This window comes from Mirounga leonina, unplaced genomic scaffold, assembly GCF_011800145.1.
Source record: "Mirounga leonina isolate KUSES-001 unplaced genomic scaffold, KU_Mleo_1.0 Mir_129, whole genome shotgun sequence".
Taxonomy (NCBI): domain Eukaryota; kingdom Metazoa; phylum Chordata; class Mammalia; order Carnivora; family Phocidae; genus Mirounga; species Mirounga leonina.
In genome coordinates, this window is record NW_023270323.1 from 61,650,240 (window position 1) to 61,670,274 (window position 20,035).

At 45.6% G+C, this 20,035-nt stretch overlaps 1 protein-coding gene across 2 annotated transcripts in view; it reads left to right on the top strand.

Annotated features, from left to right (window-relative positions):
* The window catches only part of CCDC149 (coiled-coil domain containing 149), a 102,698-nt gene that overhangs the window by 48,590 nt on the left and 34,073 nt on the right, over nt 1–20,035 (top strand). For both annotated transcript variants that reach the window (XM_035005207.1, XM_035005206.1), the window contains exons 4-5: nt 3,396–3,503; nt 19,195–19,311. In XM_035005207.1, coding sequence (XP_034861098.1) covers nt 3,396–3,503; nt 19,195–19,311 — 225 coding nt within the window. The remainder of the gene's footprint in view (nt 1–3,395; nt 3,504–19,194; nt 19,312–20,035) is intronic.

Sequence of the window (20,035 nt, forward strand, 5' to 3'; positions counted from 1 at the left end):
TCCCCTTCACTGTCACTCTTAGAAGCATTTGTTCCTGAGCGCCCCTTCCGCTGGTTAGGACGAGGCAGGCGCCGTGAAGCAGAATTTGGCTGTGTCTCCTGCAGAGGGGTGCTGAACTGCTGCTTTCCCGCCCCTCCGTGGGGCCAGTCCCTCTGGTCTGTGAGGGAGGGATTATGTTTGCTGAGCTAATGTCTGGGAAATATTCTGGGGTTCCGTGGCGAGAAAGCAGAGGCAGCCCACTTGGGCTACCATGTGCTAAGGAAGGAGAGCTGCAGATGGAGGGGAGGAACTGGGAAAGCGAAGACAAGAGTTGAATTATCACTGCACTGCGGTCCCTGGTCTTGTGTCCTTGAACTGCGCTCCAGAACAGAAATCGGGAATCGTGTGATGTGACAGGAGAGGGAGCGAGGGAAGCTGGGTGCCTTTTCCCCTATCTGGAACTTGCCCCCCTCCCATCCACAAGGCTCATGCCGGCTCTCTCTGCTTTTTTAAATCTTGGTTTAAATGTGGTCCTTTCCTCGGACACACTCTGTTCCCTTTGCCCACTTCATTTTTCTCATCATCCAACCACTGGATCATTCTACACTTTATGGCAAAATAATGTAACTAATGTAATATCATCTATTCAAATGTGAGTTTACAAGGGCAAGGCATTTTGACAGTATTGCTCCCTGCTGTATCTCCAGAGTCTAAAACAGTGCCTGGCACATGGTAGGTGCTCAATAAATATTTGTTGTATAAGCGAACGGATGAGTAAAGAACAGTGAAGGGGCAGGATCATGAAAGAGCCAATTGTGTCCAAGGAGGCATTCGGCCATGTCTACCCAACTGTTCACTGAGTGGTTGAGTTGGGGCCACTGGAAGGACACAGTCAAGAGGAGCTAACCAACCCTTTAACCAGCACCTACTGTATACCAAGCACCGTGGTAGGTGTCCTATGTTCATTCATTATTCAGTTTAGGTATCACATCACCACATGAGGTACATGTGGTTAGCTGCATTTACGGATGGGGACACTCAGGAGGTTGAGGAATTCACCCATGGTCACCCAGCCCTGTAAGTGGCAGAACTAGGATCCAGCTTAATTGATCTGATTTCCTTTTTTAAGTGTAAGGTGGGAATTAATTTTCTGCATCCTTCACCAAATTTTATCTGATAAGAACAGAAATCTGGGAAAATCAGAATACAACTATTCTAAAATATGAACCTTGCACATATGAGGTTGAAAATTAGATTGCATTGTTGAGTAATACGGGGCTTGGTTAAATCCAGCCAGTGGGGATGAGTCAGGTTTCCACACAAGACTCTGTGCCCAGCCCTGACTTCAGTGTTGGTACATATTGTTAATATTCCATATTCTTCCCTAGGCTGAGACCATAACCTCCAGACTCAGCATATTGTCTCTCATTTAGAAAATATTTATGGAGCATCTACTAGGTGCTTGGGGCAGATCCATAGAGAGAACAAAGTTCTTCGCCCTTCATGGAACTTCTATTTTTGTAGAGAGAGGGAGGCAGGAAATAAGTAGTAAGCAGTAGGCCATGAAATAAATTACATGGTATCTTAAAATTAGGTGTCATGGGCTACAAAAGAAAAAAAAAATTAGGAAGGGGCTTGGAAGATCAGGGTGGAGGTGAGCAGGTTGCAGTGTTAGCTCGAGTGGTCCAGGTGGGCCCTGTTGAGACTGTGGCTTTTGCACAAAGGCCTGAAGAAGGTAAGAGGGGGAGGGAGCCAAGAGGTATTCTGGAGGGAGAGCATTCCCACGAGAGAGTATAGAACAACAGCACTGGGATGGGAGGATGCTTGGTATGCTTGGGGAACAGCGAGGAAGTAAACCTGGGGGGAGCTGAACTGGAGTAGGGAAGAACCTGAGGGTAGAGACAACCTGATACCCCAACAGATGGGACATGGGAGATGAGACAGAGTGCAGAGTCAGGGATGAGCCAAGCCAAGGTTTAACTTTTTTATTCTTTCACCTTCATTCCTTTTTTAGTACCTGACATCATTGAGTATTCCCAAAAGTATTAGCATTTAAAAAATTCTTTATTTTTTTTTTAAAGTAGGCTCCACACACCATGTGTGGCTTGAACTCATGACCCTGAAATCAAGAGTTGAATGTACTGACTGAGCCAGCCAAGGAGTGCTCCCAAAAGTATGAGCATTGAGGTCTTTGGAGATTTGGCCACTGCACTTAGACTAGTCCCCTAATGCCTCTGGACTTGGGTTTCTTCAGCTATGACATGAAAGGAATCTTCAAGATAATCTTAAAAATCCCCTGTACAACTATTTCCGAATGGTTCCCCAAAGGCCATATTCTCATGGCTTGCTTGCTTCTCTCCCTCCTTCCTTCATTCATTTATTCATCATGAGTCTTTAAAACATTTGCTGGAACACGAGCCCTTCCTGGAGCAACAGATACGCATGCCGAGGAAGGAGAGAACAGAATCTCTGCCTTTCTGTAGCTTGCAGTCTTCTCGCCGAGGTTAGAGAAGAAGGCAACTAGCAAGGCGAGACCCAGAGCAAGTGGCAGCTAGCAAAATACAAACAGGGCTGTACAACAAGCAGCCACGTGACTGCATTTCCAGGCTCAGGGCACCCGTGAAAGGGGTGGGAGCGTGGTTAAGAAGTGCTCACATGCTCTGGGAGAGGGGGCAGTGATGGCAGGAGGTGCAGCTGGCTTGAGAAGGGGAGGCTGGTGCATGGAGAGTGGTCCACATGGGCCAGAGGGGTTTGGGTCCGAGCAGGAGGCACCCCCTACGGAAGCGATGACGTCGTGAAGCCAGGACCAGCGGGTGAATGGTCCTGATACCGGGGGACCAGAAGAGGGGAATAAGGTGAAAAAACCAGCCCAGGAGACTGTTGGATTACCTCTGGACCCTGATTTCTGAAGTGGTGGCTCATTCCTCATCCCCTCTCTGGCTGCCTCATCTCGTGATTGAAATTCTGGGCATTGAGGTAGCAAAGCAAAGCTCACTAAACCAGTTCTGTTTGAAGGGGAAGAAAACTATCTAAACGAGGAAATGAAGCTTTTTCCTGTATTGTTGGCTCAAATTTTAGAACTGAACTCTACATCCACTTGCAAGATTTTTAGTGTGGAGCCCTTAACATTAGTTTTCTAAAAAGTCGAATACGACTGATTGCTCCGCTACTTGTCTGTGAGCCCTTCTGGAAACAAAGAACATCCCCGTGCAGAGGTTCACAGCCAGCACTGATTCCCCTCCATGCAGTTGTCGTGGTGTGATTTGCACACTTGCTACGCTCGTGTATGCATTGATCTAATGGGCTTTGCGTGGCTCCACTCGGCCTGGATGCCAGCCTCTGAAAGTCTAACAAAGCCCCACACTTATCCACTCCTGTGTTTCTGATTGTATTCCATAATATGTTGACATTTCCAGGCTAATCTTGCACAACTACTGAGAGATTCTCAGGACCGAAATAAACATCTGGGAGAAGAAATTAAAGAACTTCAGCAAAGGCTTGCAGAAGTCCAGGGCGACAATAAGGTACCGTGAATATTTAAAGGGAAAAAGCTCTGCTGTGTAATTGTGCGCTTAGAGGTTTAGGTATAGCACATCAGAAAAATGTAATGCTGCATTTGTTGAAAAATTTGTTATAGATTTTTACATTTGCAATGAAAATTCACAGTTTAACATTTCTTATCTTTATGACATTCCCTTTGTGTGTGCGCGCATGCGTATGTGCGTGCTTCTGGGTTGTTCTAAAATGTTGCCACAACCCATTGTGGGAGTTTCATTATGTTTAGCTTGGTGGTGAATAACTTTGCGGTTGAGGGCAAAATAAAACCCAAAATGCTATACTTTCCTCCTTCTCTACAAATAATGGATTTGTGGCTCAGATGATTTGAAATTATTCACATTCAGTTTTGAATTTTAAGTAGTCATCCCACTAATTATGTTCACATAACCAATTTATTTTATTGCTAAATTTGGCAATTTGTATGGAACAGTGCTCAAAATCCACTGTGTGGTATTAATCAAACTCCCCTGTTGGCAACGTTAATTATAAAATATGAACTCATAAACTCTAAACTAAATGTGTGCTCTTTCTCCCAGCTGAAGCTATGAACAAAAGTACAATTGAGAAAAGGAAGAAAACCATCAAAGTTTAATTCTGTCCCCCCCACCAAAAAAATTTCTGTTTTGCCACAATAGATTCATTTTCAACTCCTCACCAGAGGCAGCTTTCCTGACAGAAATGGGCATTGGGGTTGACTCAAGAAAACTCCATGGCAGGGAGGAGGTCCTTTCTTGGGAAACGTCTTTTAAATGTTACCAAATTTTCTTGACAAATGACGGTGACGTTCACTGTTTCTGGGAGTTGTTGGTTATTGGAAGGCGCCATTTTGAAAGATGCTGGCTCTTTAAAAAATGCATGCAAGAGTCTGGGTTATCCAGAGACGTCTTGCATAACAAAAGATCAGAGAGGATTTTCTGCTACTGCTGGTTGGAGAGGCTCAGTCTGAGGACCAACTGCAAGGTCTTCCTGCATAGCCTCTTCTGCACTTAATCTGCCTTTACATTTTTTTAAAGCCTCTTGGATTTAACATATATTTGAAAAATTAGGCTTGACTATTCCGGGTCATGAAGTAGGCGGTGGGAGAGAATGCCTAAGAAGGGTTCTAATTAACACTGGACAAGCTAATCAGGCCTCTGGTGTGGTTTTATGCACCATTACAAGGATTTTAAGTTCTGTATCCTAGGTGTTTGGTCCATAATTAAAGGCCAGACCTTCTTAGTCACTTCCTCAAGGTTTTTTAGAGAATAAAATGAGATGTGTGTAGTAGTTTCCTTTAAACCCATAAAAAATACTACAGGAATTTTGGAGATATAATAAATCCACAGAATACTAGAACATTTTGAAGAAGATGTGGGTTTTGGATTCATGGTTCTTGATTGACTGATTTTTTTTTTTCTTATTTCTTTTTTTCCCCCTCTTAAATGAGCTACCCCTTCCCCAACTTTCCAGAATGAACTTCTACCTCATCTTTTGGTCACTTTTAATTTTGTCACCTTTTGGACATGGGGTATATTAGGAATCGACGTTCGCAACTGATACTTCAAGGAAAGGGAGGGCGTGTGTGTATGTGAATGTGTGTGCATGTGTGAGTGTGTATATGCACGTGTCACACTAAGCACAGGTCTGGGGCTCCTTGTGTGTTGGCACAGTCTGAATTCTTGATTTGTTTGTGCTCTGGGTCTTTATTCCAATAGCTGGACACATTTATCAAACTTTGTTTTCTTGCCCAAGGTTTAGAATTTAGTGACTCATATTCACGGTCTGTGAAGCAATTCGTCTGCCAAAAGGTACGGGGAAGATGTTATACTGTTCAGCAGACCCCGTATCTCAGTATCCAGCCTTGCCTCCTCAAAAAAGACCAACTGCAGTGAGCCCCAGAGAATCCGTTTATTCTCATTTGCATCTATAGTTATAGGGCTGATTTATTTTCAGATCCCTGTGAGTCATAGCCACCCTCCCCCCACCCCCACCCCCGGTCGTCAACATTAGGGCCAGATTACTCATTCGATAATGACACCAGGCATCTTGGGAAACTCAGAGGCCACTGTTCCTTGGTGTGTGGTGAAGAATGGGTTAACCCTTCATTTTTTTTTTTTTTTTATTCATTATGTCACTCGCTGCTCCAACCTTTTTATCACCTTCCAAATCCAGTCCAACCTCCTTGCCATGGTGGGCTAGGCCCCCCAGTATCTGTCCTCTTACTGATTTCTCCAGCCATGTCTCTTGCCACTAGTCACCTCATGCTTCAGTGTCACAGCACTAATTTCAGCCCTTTTGCTGAGCTATATTGCCTTGTGCCTCAGGGCCTTTGCACCTGCTGTTGGCTCTGTCTGGGATACTCTTCCCCTTTACTTCTCTCTCCAACTCTTGCTCATCTGATCTTAGGTCAAATGTAGCCTTCTTCAACTCTTAGGGCAGGTCCTGTGCATGCCCACAGTGCTCTGCTCTTTCCCCTTTGCCTACACTTTATGGCACCCTTGCCCCCAAAGAGTAAGCTCTTTGTAGGTGAAATTCCTGACTGGTGTACTGCTTTATTGCTAGGAATTAGCACTCTTAGTTCCTGGTACATAAACATTACTTAATAAATCTTTATTGAAGGAATGGAATGGAATAAATGAATGAGTGAATGAATAAACCGAATGAACGAAGAGAAGGAAAAGAAGAGCAAAAAGGTTCAAGAAAGAGGAAGAGGAGGGGCGCCTGGGTGGCTCAGTTGGTTGGGTGACTGCCTTCGGCTCAGGTCATGATCCTGGAGTCCTGGGATCGAGTCCCGCATCGGGCTCCCTGCTCGGCAGGGAGTCTGCTTCTCCCTCTGACCCTCCTCCCTCTCATGCTCTCTGTCTCTCATTCTCTCTCTCAAATAAATAAAAATAAAATCTTAAAAAAAAAAAAAAAAGAAAGAGGAAGAGGAGAACAAAAAGGACAAAATACAGAAAATAAGCAGACTGAGAAAAGAAGCTGTGGTTGTCACCAGTAACTACATTCACAGGCCGAGAAGTAGTTTTGAAATTTGGAGAAAGGAGCTAGAAAAGCAAACTTTCATGTAAGAAAAAGCAAAACCAAAGCAAACCCCCCAGTATGAGACCTTGGGAAGCCCTTGTGGAGAGAGCAGAGTGTCTGAGGCTGAGCCTTGGTCGACTCAGGGTAAGAGCCCTGCTCGTAGGCTGCCTCAAGCCTGTGAAATTCAAGAACACTTAGAAACTGCTGTTGTTGGACTCCTGACTACCCCCGCCCAACCCACCCCATTCCAAACAGGAGGGCCAATGGCATCATTTTATGAGTGCCTGTTAAAGCAGGAGATTTTTATCTCCAAGTTGCCATTTTAACTCATGACCCTTATCCATATTTTGGGAAGCCCAGATTCTAGATGTTAAGTACATTTAAGAAACAAGGTGATAGGAAATTACTTGCCTTGGATATTTTAAGGTAGACTAATTTTTCCATTTGTTCAGCTAGAGCCTTATAACCCTACGTGCCATAAAGCATTTTCAAACAGCCTCTTGAAAGATTTGTTGCCACCCTGGCTTACAAGCAGCTTAGCCCTCCCATGGGGTTGGGAGGGTGGGGGGGTTCTGTGATAAGGTGGGGGTCCCATGATCAGACACCACCTGCCATCTCTTTGAATTGTGCCCAAGAATTTCTCGGAGCTCTTGGGTGGACACAAACCCCCAGTCCAAGCTAGAAGAGAGGCATGAGAAGGGAAACGTACCAGGCACCCTCCGTTTCCTTGATAATTATAGTTCTGAAAGGTTAATGAGGAAAGAGGAGGCACGCGGGGAAGGGAGGACTCACATCTCCACAAATCACCCTGGGAAGAGCTTTTCATGGGTGGTAGATTGCCCTGGGCTTTCAGGGTGTCAGTCTGTGAGGAGTAAGGACCAATTAGGTGGAAAGACCCAGATAATGTTGGGGCCTTAAGTCTAAAAAAGAGCCCACCAGGAGAATTGCAGCTTTCCTTCCCGCCCTAGAGGATGGCCTGCTCCTCTTCTGGGCATTAAAACGGTGGATTTAGGGAAAGAGGACCAGGAGAAAGAAGGGGTTCTCTGAGAATTTAAGGATTAGTAAGAGTCAATCAACAAAACTAGCAGAACACATTTGGATCAGATAGCCAGAGATGAACTGGTAGACCAGCTCTCCAAAAGAGGAAGGCTGGCTGATAGCACTTTGCTGATTTCCATAACAAATCATGAGGCCACTGACGTGAAGGCAGTGAGCTGGGAGTTGGAAAGATTGGCACTCCAGGAAAGGCCAGCTTTCAGCCTTGCCAATGTCAAGTGGTATAGAGAAATATAGTCCACGAGGTCCAACTTTAGAAATTGTTAGACCCAGATTTATAGTCTAGCTCTGCCCATGGTTGTTTTATGGCCTTGAGCAAGTCAGTTTTCTCTCCGGACCTCAGCTTCCTTATCTTGAAAATGGAAGCAATCATACCTCACATAGAATTGTTTTCAGGTTTTATCATTTATTCATCCACACATAGTTGGGGTCTTGCCACATACTGCTTAATGTTCTAGGAGCTGTGGATACACCAAGGAATAAGAAAGACAAGGTACCCATTCTCATTGAGCTTATATTCTAGTTGGGGAGACATAAGAAAATAAAATATATAAGATCATCAGACAGGGGTTAGTGCTGAGAAGAAAAGAAAGCAGGACAAGGAGATTTAACGATCGGGTGTGTGTGTGTAATACTCAGTGTTTGTAAAGGGTGTAGCGTAGTGCCTGGCACCCAGTAACCGTTCCATGAAGGGTAAATATTGCTGGTATCTTAGCATGACCTGGGGCCAGATTGGCTTTAGAATTCTCTTGTGCAAGTATTTTTGCCAGGAAGCTCAGGTCTTCCTTCCTGTTGATCAACTGTTTCCAGTGAACTGGGTATGTACCTCCCAATAGAGACAGAAATTGTGGTGAGAAGCCTGGCCTCTGGAAGATGGATCCCCCAAACTCACCACTCCTTATAACCACCCCAGACTTTGCCAGCACCAAGCATGCTTGCTTTGGTGCAGAGCTCCTGGAAGCTTCCTTGCATTTTGTGTGCCCCTTGTAGAATAAGTACCTAACAGATTATGCCAGGAACAGGAACTCATGTTCCCATTGAGACAGCCAGAACTGGGTTTTCTTGTCCATTTGCTTTTGTTTCTCTTCATGTGACAGATTATGGCACTTTATCCCAGAAGAACAATAATGCAACGCAAGTTTTTCAAAAGCAAGGAGGTTCAGGTGGACAGCGGCTCCTACCAGTGTCCCACATCCGCATTTCCTGGGCCCCCACTGGCCAATTTAAATGTAGCTATTTGCGATACTGCATAAACACGGGGTTTTGCCCTTAATAATGAGCTTTATGTTACACCAGCTGATGGTCTTTAAGCACCTCTGTTTTATCTGGCGTTGTCACCATGAAACGATAGAGCTCTTCTGTGAACATACCTCTATTGACATGGGACTTTTGGATGGTTTCGGATAGCAAACCAATTAAGTCAAGCCACTAGCCAATAAAGACAGACCAATGAGTATGCAGGTGACTAAAGTTTTTTTTTTTTTTTTTAAAGAAAAGAGTGCTCAGCTGTGGCTGTTTGTAATGGTCCTGGATGAGGTATCAGAAAGCTCTTTGCAAACTGTTCCCTCTTTATGCTTCAAAGGAAAGGAGAGATGTCCCAGTCTGTAGGAAACCCAAATGAAGAGAGCACTCTAGTGAAAAGCTCTTACCTTGGGGTATTATAGAAATTAATTACAAAGAATTAAAATGAGTGATAAGGGCCCTTCGCCTGCTCAAGCCCCAGCATATCTTATTCTAACTGGGATCTTAATTGTGAACCATAGACAATGCTCAGTTAGTTCAGCAAGCAGCCAGAGTAGATCAGTATTCCCTAATGTTTTACTGTCAGATGAATTAGACACATTGGGTCTCAGAGACCATATTGGAGCCTGTCTTGCCTTCTATGAGCACATAGCTTGGGTGGCCCATGAGACCACTGGTTTTGGACATCCATCCCATAGACCAGGCATTGTAGTTACTTTTCATTTTTTTACTTTTCTTAAGTAATATTTACTCTTTTTTAATTTAAAATGAATTTAATTAACATCTAGTGTATTATTAGTTTCAGAGGTAGAGTTTAGTGATTCATAGAGAACAGGTTCTGAGAGATAGCTGCCCAAGACTCCTTTTACAGCACACCATATCCAAATCACACTCAAGTACAAAGACATTGAAGCACCTTACAAATGCTTGGTGGGGCCCTATAAAGTCTGTGGCTCTGAGGTTAATGTGTACTGAACTGACTGAAGGTAATTCAGGGGCTTCCTGTGCGATCTTGGGCCAGTTGCTTGACTTCTCTGGGTCACAGTTGTTCTCATCTTTGGTACAATGGAGATAACAGTTGTATTTGCCTTATAGTGCATGGTTCAGTGCAAATCGTTTCAACAGAGCTTTATTGAGGACCCAACTATATGCTCTACGGATGGGGCAGTAAACACTGAATCCCTGCTTTCATGGGGCTTCCATTCTAGTAGGGATAGATGAACAGTAATCAACTAAACAAATATATTCTATTTCACAGATTCTGAGGTGCAGGTTTTCACATTTGAACATCTCTGATATATAATCAGTGGTATCGTGTTGTTAACGATGGACAATTTTTATTCTCTTTAGAGGTATATAATGGTGGGTCTTAAAGTTGAGGGGAGTTTTTTTGTTTAAGATTTTTTAAAATTTATTTTAGAGAGAGAAAGCATGAGCAGGGGAAGGGGCAGAGAGAGAGAATCCCAAGCAGACTCCATAGCACAGAGCCTGACGTGGGGCTCGATCCCATGAGCCCGAGATCATGACCTGAGCTGAAATCAAGAGTCAGACGCTCAACTGACTGAGTCACCCAAGCGCCCTTGGAGTTTTATTTTTATTTTTTTAATCTTATGTTAATCCCCATACATTACATCATTAGTTTTAGATGTAGTGTTCCATGATTCATTGTTTGTGCATAACACCCAGTGCTCCATGCAGAATGTGCCCTCCTCAATACCCATCACCAGGCCAACCCATCCTCCCACCCCCCTCCCCTCTAGAACCCTCAGTTTGTTTTTCAGAGTCCATCATCTCTCATGGTTCGTCTACCTCTCCGATTTCCCCCCCTTCATTCTTCCCCGCCCTTGGAGTTTTATATTTGATGAAATACAGTATAATACGTCAGAAGGTGTTTTTTTTTTTATCTTATTTTTTTTTATTATTATGTTAATTGTCAGAAGGTGTTTAATGCTAAGTGAAAACGTGACTTAGAGTACATTGGGGTGCAGCCAGGGCTTAATGAGGACGGTATTTATATTGGGTGGTCAGGGAAGGCGTATCTGCTCACATGCCCTTTGCCAAGAAACCTGAAGGACGTGTAGCGGGAGGTGGTCAGTAACAGAGGGATAAGGTACACAGCCCTGAGGCAGGGACAAGCTTGGAATGATAAAGGCATGACAGGGAGGCCAGTGCACCTTTTATGAAAATTAAATATGAAAAGTTATACAAAGCACTTGACACAGAACACGCTCCACTGGGGGAACGCTGTGTGGTAGCTGTCGTAGTTATGGAGAGAGGTGGCGGAACATCAACTCCAGGACCCTAGACTGCCAAGGTGGACCTCCCAGCCCTGCCATCTACCAGGTTTGTGATGTGGGCAGGTTACTTTACCTCATCAGAAAACAGATACAATAGAGCCTCACAGGGTGCCTTGGGCTTAACCGCGTTCATGTGTGTAAGCACTGAGGCCAGGGCTTGGGGTGTGGGAAGACCCACCTGTGTGTTCGCTTTACGTGGTAAGAGATTGCAGCCTTCAGAGAAGGGGAGCTGTGGCTTACTGAACTCAGCATGGACTCAGGGCAAGAGTCTTGACTTCAGAGCCTGTGTCAGCCTTCTATGGGGTTGGGGCGGGGGGTCTCTCCTGTAAAGGACATGACCATGTCTGCCTCCCGGAATCACAGGAAGCATCAAATGAGAGCCCTTCTATGTTTAAGAAGCATTTAAGGACTCCTCCGGTTAGCCAGACACCACTGTGGGTACAAGGGATTCTAGGGCATGTGATAAGGGATGTTCCTTGTGGTGGAGCTGACGGTAGGGAGGGCACGAGAGACGGATGAGATCATTTCTGGTAAGTATGATGAAGACAGTGGGGCCGGGTGGTATGAGGGAGAGCCACTTTGGGGTGAAGGGCTCTCATCATGGTATCCAGGGAAGCCTTCACAGAGAAGGTGACATTGGATCTGAGACCTGAAGACAGGAAGGAAGTGGGTTCTGGATAGACCAAGAGGATGTGCAAAGACCCCGGGGGCAGGCATAAGCATTTATGTTTGAGGCATTGAAAGGAAGCCAGCCAGGCTAGAGAACAGAGAAAAGGCAAGTGGCTGGAGATGGAGTCAGGAGGCAGGTGGGGAGCAGCTCACATCCTCATGTTGTGCCTCGTCAATCTGACTAAAAACTCTGGCATTTGTTCCAATGCGGTGAAAAGCCACTGAAGATATGATGTGTCGGGAAAGCTTCTAGCACATTGTTTGACTCAAATTGGGTGCTGGTTACTCGGGAGACGTTGATATACCCGCTAATGAGTGTGCGTGATGATCTCCAGAGCCTTGGGAGGAAGACAGTGAAAACAACTGTTTTTTGTTTTTTGGTTTTTTTGGTTTGGCTTGTTTTTTTTAGTGACAAATTCTTTTGTTTAAAGCTAGAACTGGACTGTCCTATAGATCTAGGAATTTGGACTCTGGTCTACACAATAGAGTTGCCCACTGGAGCCTTTTTAAGCAATTATGTCCAATTTTACCGAGGGTATTTCAAAAGGTCCGAGGGCAGTTGGAGAGCATATGGAGAAAACCAACAGGAAAAGTAAAGATAGGCAGGGCCTTGTTTATTAAGTTGGCAGGCACGGCACTACGCCAGATGAATGTCTAATAAATGCCTTTTGATGCTGACCTCTCCCTAGGTGGGCTTTTTGCAGCAATACACAAGAACTGGGGGTGAGGGAGGGCTAGCATCCACTTCCTGTTAGCAATTCTTTCATCTGATCCTCCCAGTGACCCTGACAAATAGAGCCTCTGCCTAAGAACGGTAACCATACCAACTGTAACTGGGGATTGCACTTTTAAAGCTCTTTGGAAAGTTACATCAACAGTGATCATTGCATTGTAGCTGCGCTTCGTGAGGATAGGGACCAGCCCCCCACCAGGGCTGGCATTATGCAGTGCACAGGATGGGCAGCCGTATGTAGCTGTCCTGTCTACAAAATAACATTTATCCTTATTACAAACTGAAGGTGTCCCCCCAAAATTCATATGTTGACACCTAACCCCCAATGATGGTTGGGCCTTAGGGAGGTGATCAGGTCATGACAGCATAGCCCTCATGAATGGGATTAGTGTCCTCATAAAAGGGACCACAGAGAGCTCTTCTGCCTCTTCTGCCAAGTGTGGTTACAGCAAGATGGTTGTCTATGAATGAGGAGGCAGGCACTCACCAGAGATGAAATCTGCCAGTGCCTTGAGCTTGGATTCCCTCGCCTCCACAACTATGAGAAATGCATTTCTGTTGAGCAGAAGCCACCCAGGGTCCTGTTATAGCAGCCCAAACAGACTAAGGCAGGAGTTGGTCCCGAGAATTGGGAGGCTGCTAGAACAAATAACAAATGTGGAAGTGAATTTGGAACTGGATAATGGGTAGGGCTGGGAGAGTTTGGAAGTGTGTGCTAGATAAAGCCTACATTGCTGTGAATGGACCATCAAGGGCGATTTTGGTGAGGGCTCAGGAAGAAAAGAGGAGCGCTGCAAAGAAAGCCTACATCTTCTTGAAGAATATCGAAGTAATCCTGAAGAGGATGTTGGTAGAAATATGGACAGTGAAGGCCATGGATGAGGCCCCATAAAGAACTGGGGATGTATTGGAAACTAGGGGGAGGGCCATCCTTATTATGCAGTAGTCAAGAACTTGGCTGAATTGTGTTGGAGTCCATTGTTTTATGGAGGGTAGAACTTGTGACCAATGAAATTTGATATTTAGCTGAGGAGATCTCTAAGTAGAGTGTTGAGAAATGGCTTGGTTTCTCCTGATTGCTTATAAAATACAAGAGAGAAATGATTTGAAGATGGAATTGTTAAGCAAAAAGGACCCAGAACGTAAAGATTTGGACAGTCCTCAGCCTATCTGTACTGCAGAACAAATGAGACCACCAAGGGATGGCCAGGTGACCATTCGATAAGCAGATAAGTACTGACCAGCCAGCTCAGACAGAAGCCAGGGGTGGTTCTTAAAGACAATGAAGGAATGGACATGAAGGCAAACCTGAGATCACCCAGTCTGCATGGTGTGCTTGGGCCTGGGGTCACAGCAGCCTGGTTACAAAAGATGGGGCCACCTGGACCTGCAGGGCCAGTAGAGAGCCACTGTGGGATTGTCCTACCAAGTCATGGGGGTGAGGTTGCCACCCTTAGTGGGTACGAAGGCGGAACATTGAGCCAGAGAAGATGATTCTTGAGCCTTAAGGTTTAACGTTGTTTGTTTGGTTTGGTTTTGGACTTCCCTAGGACCCGTCACCCCTTTCTTCTTTCCTATTTCTCCCTTTTGGAATGGGAATGTCTATCCTCTGCCTGTCCCACCTTTATATTGTGGAAGAACACAGATCGTCTGGTTTCACAGGCTCACAGCTTGGAGGGGTTTTCCTCAGGACGAATCATACTGGAGTCTCACCCATATCTGATTTAGATGCTATTTCAGTGAGGCTTTGGACTTTAGAGTCAATGCTGGCTTGAGTTAAGACTTTGGGGGCTGTCGAGATGGAATGAATATATTACGTATGTGAGAAGAACATGAATTTTAGGGGGCCGGGGTGGAATGTTTAGAGACTGAATATTTGTGTCCCCCCACAAATTTGTATGTGGATCTCAACATACAAGATCCTAACCTCCAGTGGGATGGTAGCAGGAGGTGGGGCTTTTGCGAAGCAATTGGGTCAGGAGGGGGCGCTCTCATGAATGGAATGGGTGTCCTATAAAAGAGGCCCGGCATCTCTGTCATCTCCTCCACTACATGAGGATACAGCAAGCCGATGGGCATCTCTAAAGCAGGAAGCAGACACCACATCCTCCCAGCACCTTGATCTAGGACTCGCAGCCTCTAGAACTGCGAGACATAAAGGCTTGTTGTTCAGAAGCCACCAGTCTGTGGCAGTCCGTTTCAGTGGGCTGAGTGGATGAAGACAATCCCCGTTTTCAGATAAACAGATGTCACCTGGGGCCCAAAAAGGTTAGATGACTTGCCAAGGTGGCATGACGAAGATGAGCAGCATCGGGATCTGAACACAGGTAACACCTGCGAATAGCAGCTAGCTGGTCCTGCCCCTGGCTACCTGTCACTTTCGACAGGGGAAGAGGGGTTCAGGCAAGCGAAGACCAGATGAGGAGAGGATGTGGAGGGCCGAGGGGTGAAGCTTGAGAAGAGATTGTGGAAGGGAGTGAGTCATTCCGACTGGGGGCCCCCAAGGAGGACCAGAGTTTGAACAGGGCCTCCACAGAGGGGTCGGACTCCATCCATGGGGTGGGGGAGGAGCACCCAAGAGCCATTTGGCCACATGGTTTTGTGGACGCGTCCTGCCGCCACATCCCAGCTGCAGCTGCTCCTCAGCCATAAGCTGACGACTCACACCCATAATTCATTCATAAACGTTTATTTCCATCTAAATCAGCAAATGAATATATCTATTGGTGGCATGCGTGCGCCTCGCAGGGCAATGATCCGCTTCTCGGGCTGGCGCAGGGAAGCTGGCCGTGGAGTTTTGATGGCCCCGTTTGGGGGAATTAAGTGCCCAGAGCAGTTGCTTCATAGCCATTTCCAAGGTGGGACATCAGCATCATTGCCTGTGGTCTACAGATAAGGTTGGCTCTGGAGCTCTGCTTCCTCCAGCTTGGAAGAACGACTGGACCTCCCCAGCGGGTGTATGTATGGGGACGCTCACATGGAGGATGGCAATGATGGCAGTCATAACAGTAATCGTGACAGCAGCTGATGGTGCACACTTTCTGTGTTCCGGGGGCTGTGCTAAGTATTGCAGAAAAATCCCATCCTCTCTTAGGATTAGGTCCTGAAGTCAGCACGTGAGATGCAAAAACGTGTCTCGCCACTGTTCCCCATGATGGTCCCTTAAATTGTCCATAAAGTTCAGGGCATGTGGCATTTAGGTTCCCGAACCGGGTAGTATGGATAAATATGAACAATGTGGTTGTGTCTAAAGGTATTAGCAGCCAGTCTCCCACACCCCTCTGTCCGGGACCCTGAAAGCAGGGGTGCGTAGTGACCCAACTTAAAAAATTTTGCTCGATCGTCCTCTCTTCTCTGTGGCTCTCTTCCTCCTCTTTTTACCTTCCTGCACCTCTCTGCCAGGCAGGGATATTTGAACCCTTGAGTTAAATGCTCACTTAAAGCAACTCCACTCCTCAGTTCACACAGTGAGCCTCCCTGCACCCCCCCACCCCCACCCCCGCCCCCAGAAGCTATACTGTTCCTGCTTCAGTGGAAGATACTGCAGCTCAGGGAAGGTCAGGCCTGTGTACAGTTGCACAGCAGGCAGACTGTGGAGCCAGGACCCAGACCCCAACCGAGACAGACTGCAGAGCCTGCGTGCGAGGCTGTCGCCCTGGAAGGCGGGAGAACTCTTCCCGCTGCATCCCTACCGCAACCCCCTCCTTGGGCCCCTTCAGCTGGTTGCACTTGAGTTTGACCAACTAATTGATCCAGCTATTACCAGTGTGGGCCTCACTTTTAAAAATAAATGTTTCAACCAGTCCAGCCCTGCAATTTAATAGGCAATACTGTATGCATATTAAACACCAAATGATTGTTAACATATTTATTGAAGCTTAACAGGCATCGGGCATATAAAAGATGACTCTCTTATATGGCTGTCAGACCTCAATAAACATGTTTAATAATTAATTGGTGTTAAACAAACATAATTGTGTGATTCTAAATTACGTGTTCAGTGAAGCGTTCTGTGCATGGAAAACCACAGTAGTGTTTTATTACTTCAAGTTCAGGCTGTCAGTCTGGTTTTCACATAGCAAGAGAAGCGCCCCCCCTTCCCCCGTTCCACGCCATGTCAAAGGCCTCCTGTGTCCTCATGCCGAAAAAGGCACAAGCCCTCTTGTTCCTGGACCCTTTGATCTGAGAAACGTTTCTCATTTGGTTAGCTGTTTGTCTTTCTGCATATCCACTTGGGGTTCTTAGCTGTTTCTCAGCTAAGAAATTGTGTAATGTAGAAGATGTTTTCATTCGAATTAACCAGTTCTGCCATAAACTCCATCTCCCCCAGTACAGGTGATTCGCATTATTCTCGAGAGCTCTGCTCTCTGAATTCTCTGCGAACAGCGAATTAGCAAATACCGAACCATTGCTCCTAGGGGAAATGCGAGACTAGGTTCCTCTGAGCCTCTGGTCACAATATTTTTTTTTAATCAATTCACACAGAACTTTCTTTTATGTGTGTTTCTGTGTAAAGCCATCTTACTTAGCCTAAAGTTGATTCTTTAACATTGAACTCAGGGCCTGTAGCGCTGTAACTCACACCTGGCTCATATTCTCCGTCAGGCACCTCACAACCTTCGTGTGCCTAGGAACACAAGACATCCCTTCAGCACTGTGCATTTTAAACAGCAAAACACCAACAAAAAGGACAAAAGCATGAACAAACAGGGCACTGAATAGACCATGAAAGGGACACTTGTTTGCAGTATGAAAACTGAAACAAGAAGGTAGAGCGTTGCGTTGTTCTACCTCAGCTGGGAACGCTCCTGTCGGATGAGTCACGTGTTTGCAGCTTTGTACTTACCTGCACATGTCTGCCCATGATGCAAAAATGCCACGAATGTTGATTTTGAGATTACAAATAAATGTGCAGGTAGGTAAATTCACACATACGGGATCCTTGAGTAATGAGGATCAACTGTACTCAGATTCCAGGAAGCCCAGCCGTCTGTATACCTGAGTATCCCATGTCCTCTGCCGGCCCTTTGTACAAGCTGCCTGGAGCATTGTCTGCTCCGATGCTTTAGCGCATAGTAGGTGCACAATAAATATTGGTCACATTCAGTTGAGTGGTTTTCAAAGTAAGACCCAAAATAGATATCGTTTGAAAATGCTCTTTGCTTTTCTTTAGGCACCGTTGTTTTCTGTGGTCATTGCTGGTATTTATTGTCCCAATCTAGTTAATATTCTACCTTCACTTTTAACTTTCTATCTCTCACCTGCCCCTGAATCCTTTAGAGACTTGAAAATCCATTTTCTTTGCTGGCCATGAACCCCTTAAGATCCATGTTGGAATGAAGAAGAGCATGCCCCAAGCAGGCATTGCTGGCTGGGTCGTAAAAATCTGTCTCTAGGATATCCTCCGTCTACGAAGCCCATCCTCACACACCCTACAGGGAGGTGGGGAATCAGGCTTACAACCTTTTCAGAAGAAGCATCAGGAAGCAGGGCCTGCTTGAAAAAGTCAGTCTCATGGCCACCCGTTTGGCACTGAGCTAGGCACTTAAGGGCTGTTCTGGCCCCATCACATCTTCCGGGGATCACAGTTTCCACCATGGCCCTACCCGAAGGTTTGGAGTTGCACATGGAGCGAGGCTCCAGAGTCTGGGGCAGCTCTCGGTTCTGCAGGAATCCTTTGGAAAATTATATTTTGAAGACTGGAATTTTATCCATAGGCATTTTAAAACCTATAGATAAAAGTCTGTTATGAAAGTCATGTGTGCTTATTTGAAAAGTTAGAAGTTAGAGCACAGAACAGAGAACATACATGGTCTCACCATCACCGAAACACACACATTTAAAAATTTTGGTGTATTGGGTCCTTTTTCCTTTGTGCACAGATTCTTCATATAATTTCAATTTTACTGCAAATGAAAGTCTTCTGCTTTTTGTTCCCTGCTTAGCATGCTATCATAAGCATGTTCTGTGTTATTACACAGTTCATCACCCTTATTTCCAACAGCTGCAAACCAGCCCATTGATTGATTGCACTACACTTTGCTAGCCAGCCCGCTCTCGTTAGACGTTCGTTTTCGTTTAGCTCTTTCTGGAAATGAAAGTACAATCTACTTTTTCTTTTTTCCTAAAGCTAGTGCATATCTGGGATTGTTGTTAGCCCAGGTTGTTAGAGGCAGGGTTACTGGATCTTTGGTGGAGACATTTTTAAGGCCCTTGATGACGTAGCCTCATTGTTAAGATGTGGGAGGGCATGCCCATCTTACTAGATGCTTCTGAAAATTGCATTACCATTTTGTCATCTTTGCTGAGTGTAAAAGAGACGCAGCATTTTTTCTTCACTGTGGTAACACTACAAAGGACCTCCACCTTCAAATGCCCAGGCCGGCGTTCCCGGTAGATTTATACTGTGTATGCATGCATATAGGGGTATATGCATGTGTAAACAAACTACAATATATATTGTATTTAATTTTTTTAATTCATGATATTGACAAGACATTTCTTTGTCTCGTGCCTTTCCTTAGTATTTCTTGAAAAGTCTTACCTTCCAAAACTTTCTGCCTAATATGCTTGGGTTTTTGTTTGGATCTGTTCGTTTTAACACACACACACATTCTCTCTCTCTCTCTCTCTCCCTTTTCCTACTAATGGAAAATGCAGCTCTTGAGGATGACAATTGCCAAGCAGAGGCTCGGAGACGAAGAAATTGGCATGCGGCACTTTGCAGCTCATGAGCGTGAAGACTTGGTTCAGCAGCTGGAGAGAGCTAAGGAACAGGTTATTGCTAACATCTATTAAGAGTGGGGGATATGGGGTGCCTGGGTGGCTCAGATGGTTAAGCGTCTGCCTTCGGTTCAGGTCATGATCTCAGGGTCCTGGGATCGAGATCGGGCTCCCTGCTCCTTGGGAGCCTGCTTCTCCCTCTGCCTCTCTCTCTCTCTCTCTGTCTCTCATGAATAAATAAATTTAAAAAAATCTTTAAAAAAAAAAGAGTGGGGGATATGTTTGTACCATTGGACTGTGCCCCCTGTTTCTCAGAGAGGGCAAGGTGCCTGGGATGCCAGGTGGAGGCGGAAGGAGGGTGTGAATTGAATGCTTTTACGTTCTCCCTGCTCTGCTACTTCCCGAGCGGCCTCTTGTGGTTCTTGCTTCCAGCAGTTCTATCCTCCTAGTTTGGGGTACCACTGCTCTGAACACAAGAAACATCCCCCTCCCCCTACTCAGGATAGACAGGAAAGGAACAAGACATGACAAACTGGCCTTCATTTGCAAGTTTCCTGAAGTGCTGAGTGATGCTTTTTAGGCAAAATCTCAACGGGTACAGAGCCCTAGTTAGGGAACAGGGAAGAGAGCCTAAACCTCTTTTTCCTTCTCCCGCTAATTGGTTTTGAAGAGCGGAACAAGATTTCTGGGTCTGGAGTAGCCGGAGAAGGTATGCACGTGCAAGACCCTGGCTGCTGTTGCTAGTGTCTGGATTTGCCCTCTCCGAGCCTCTTGCTTT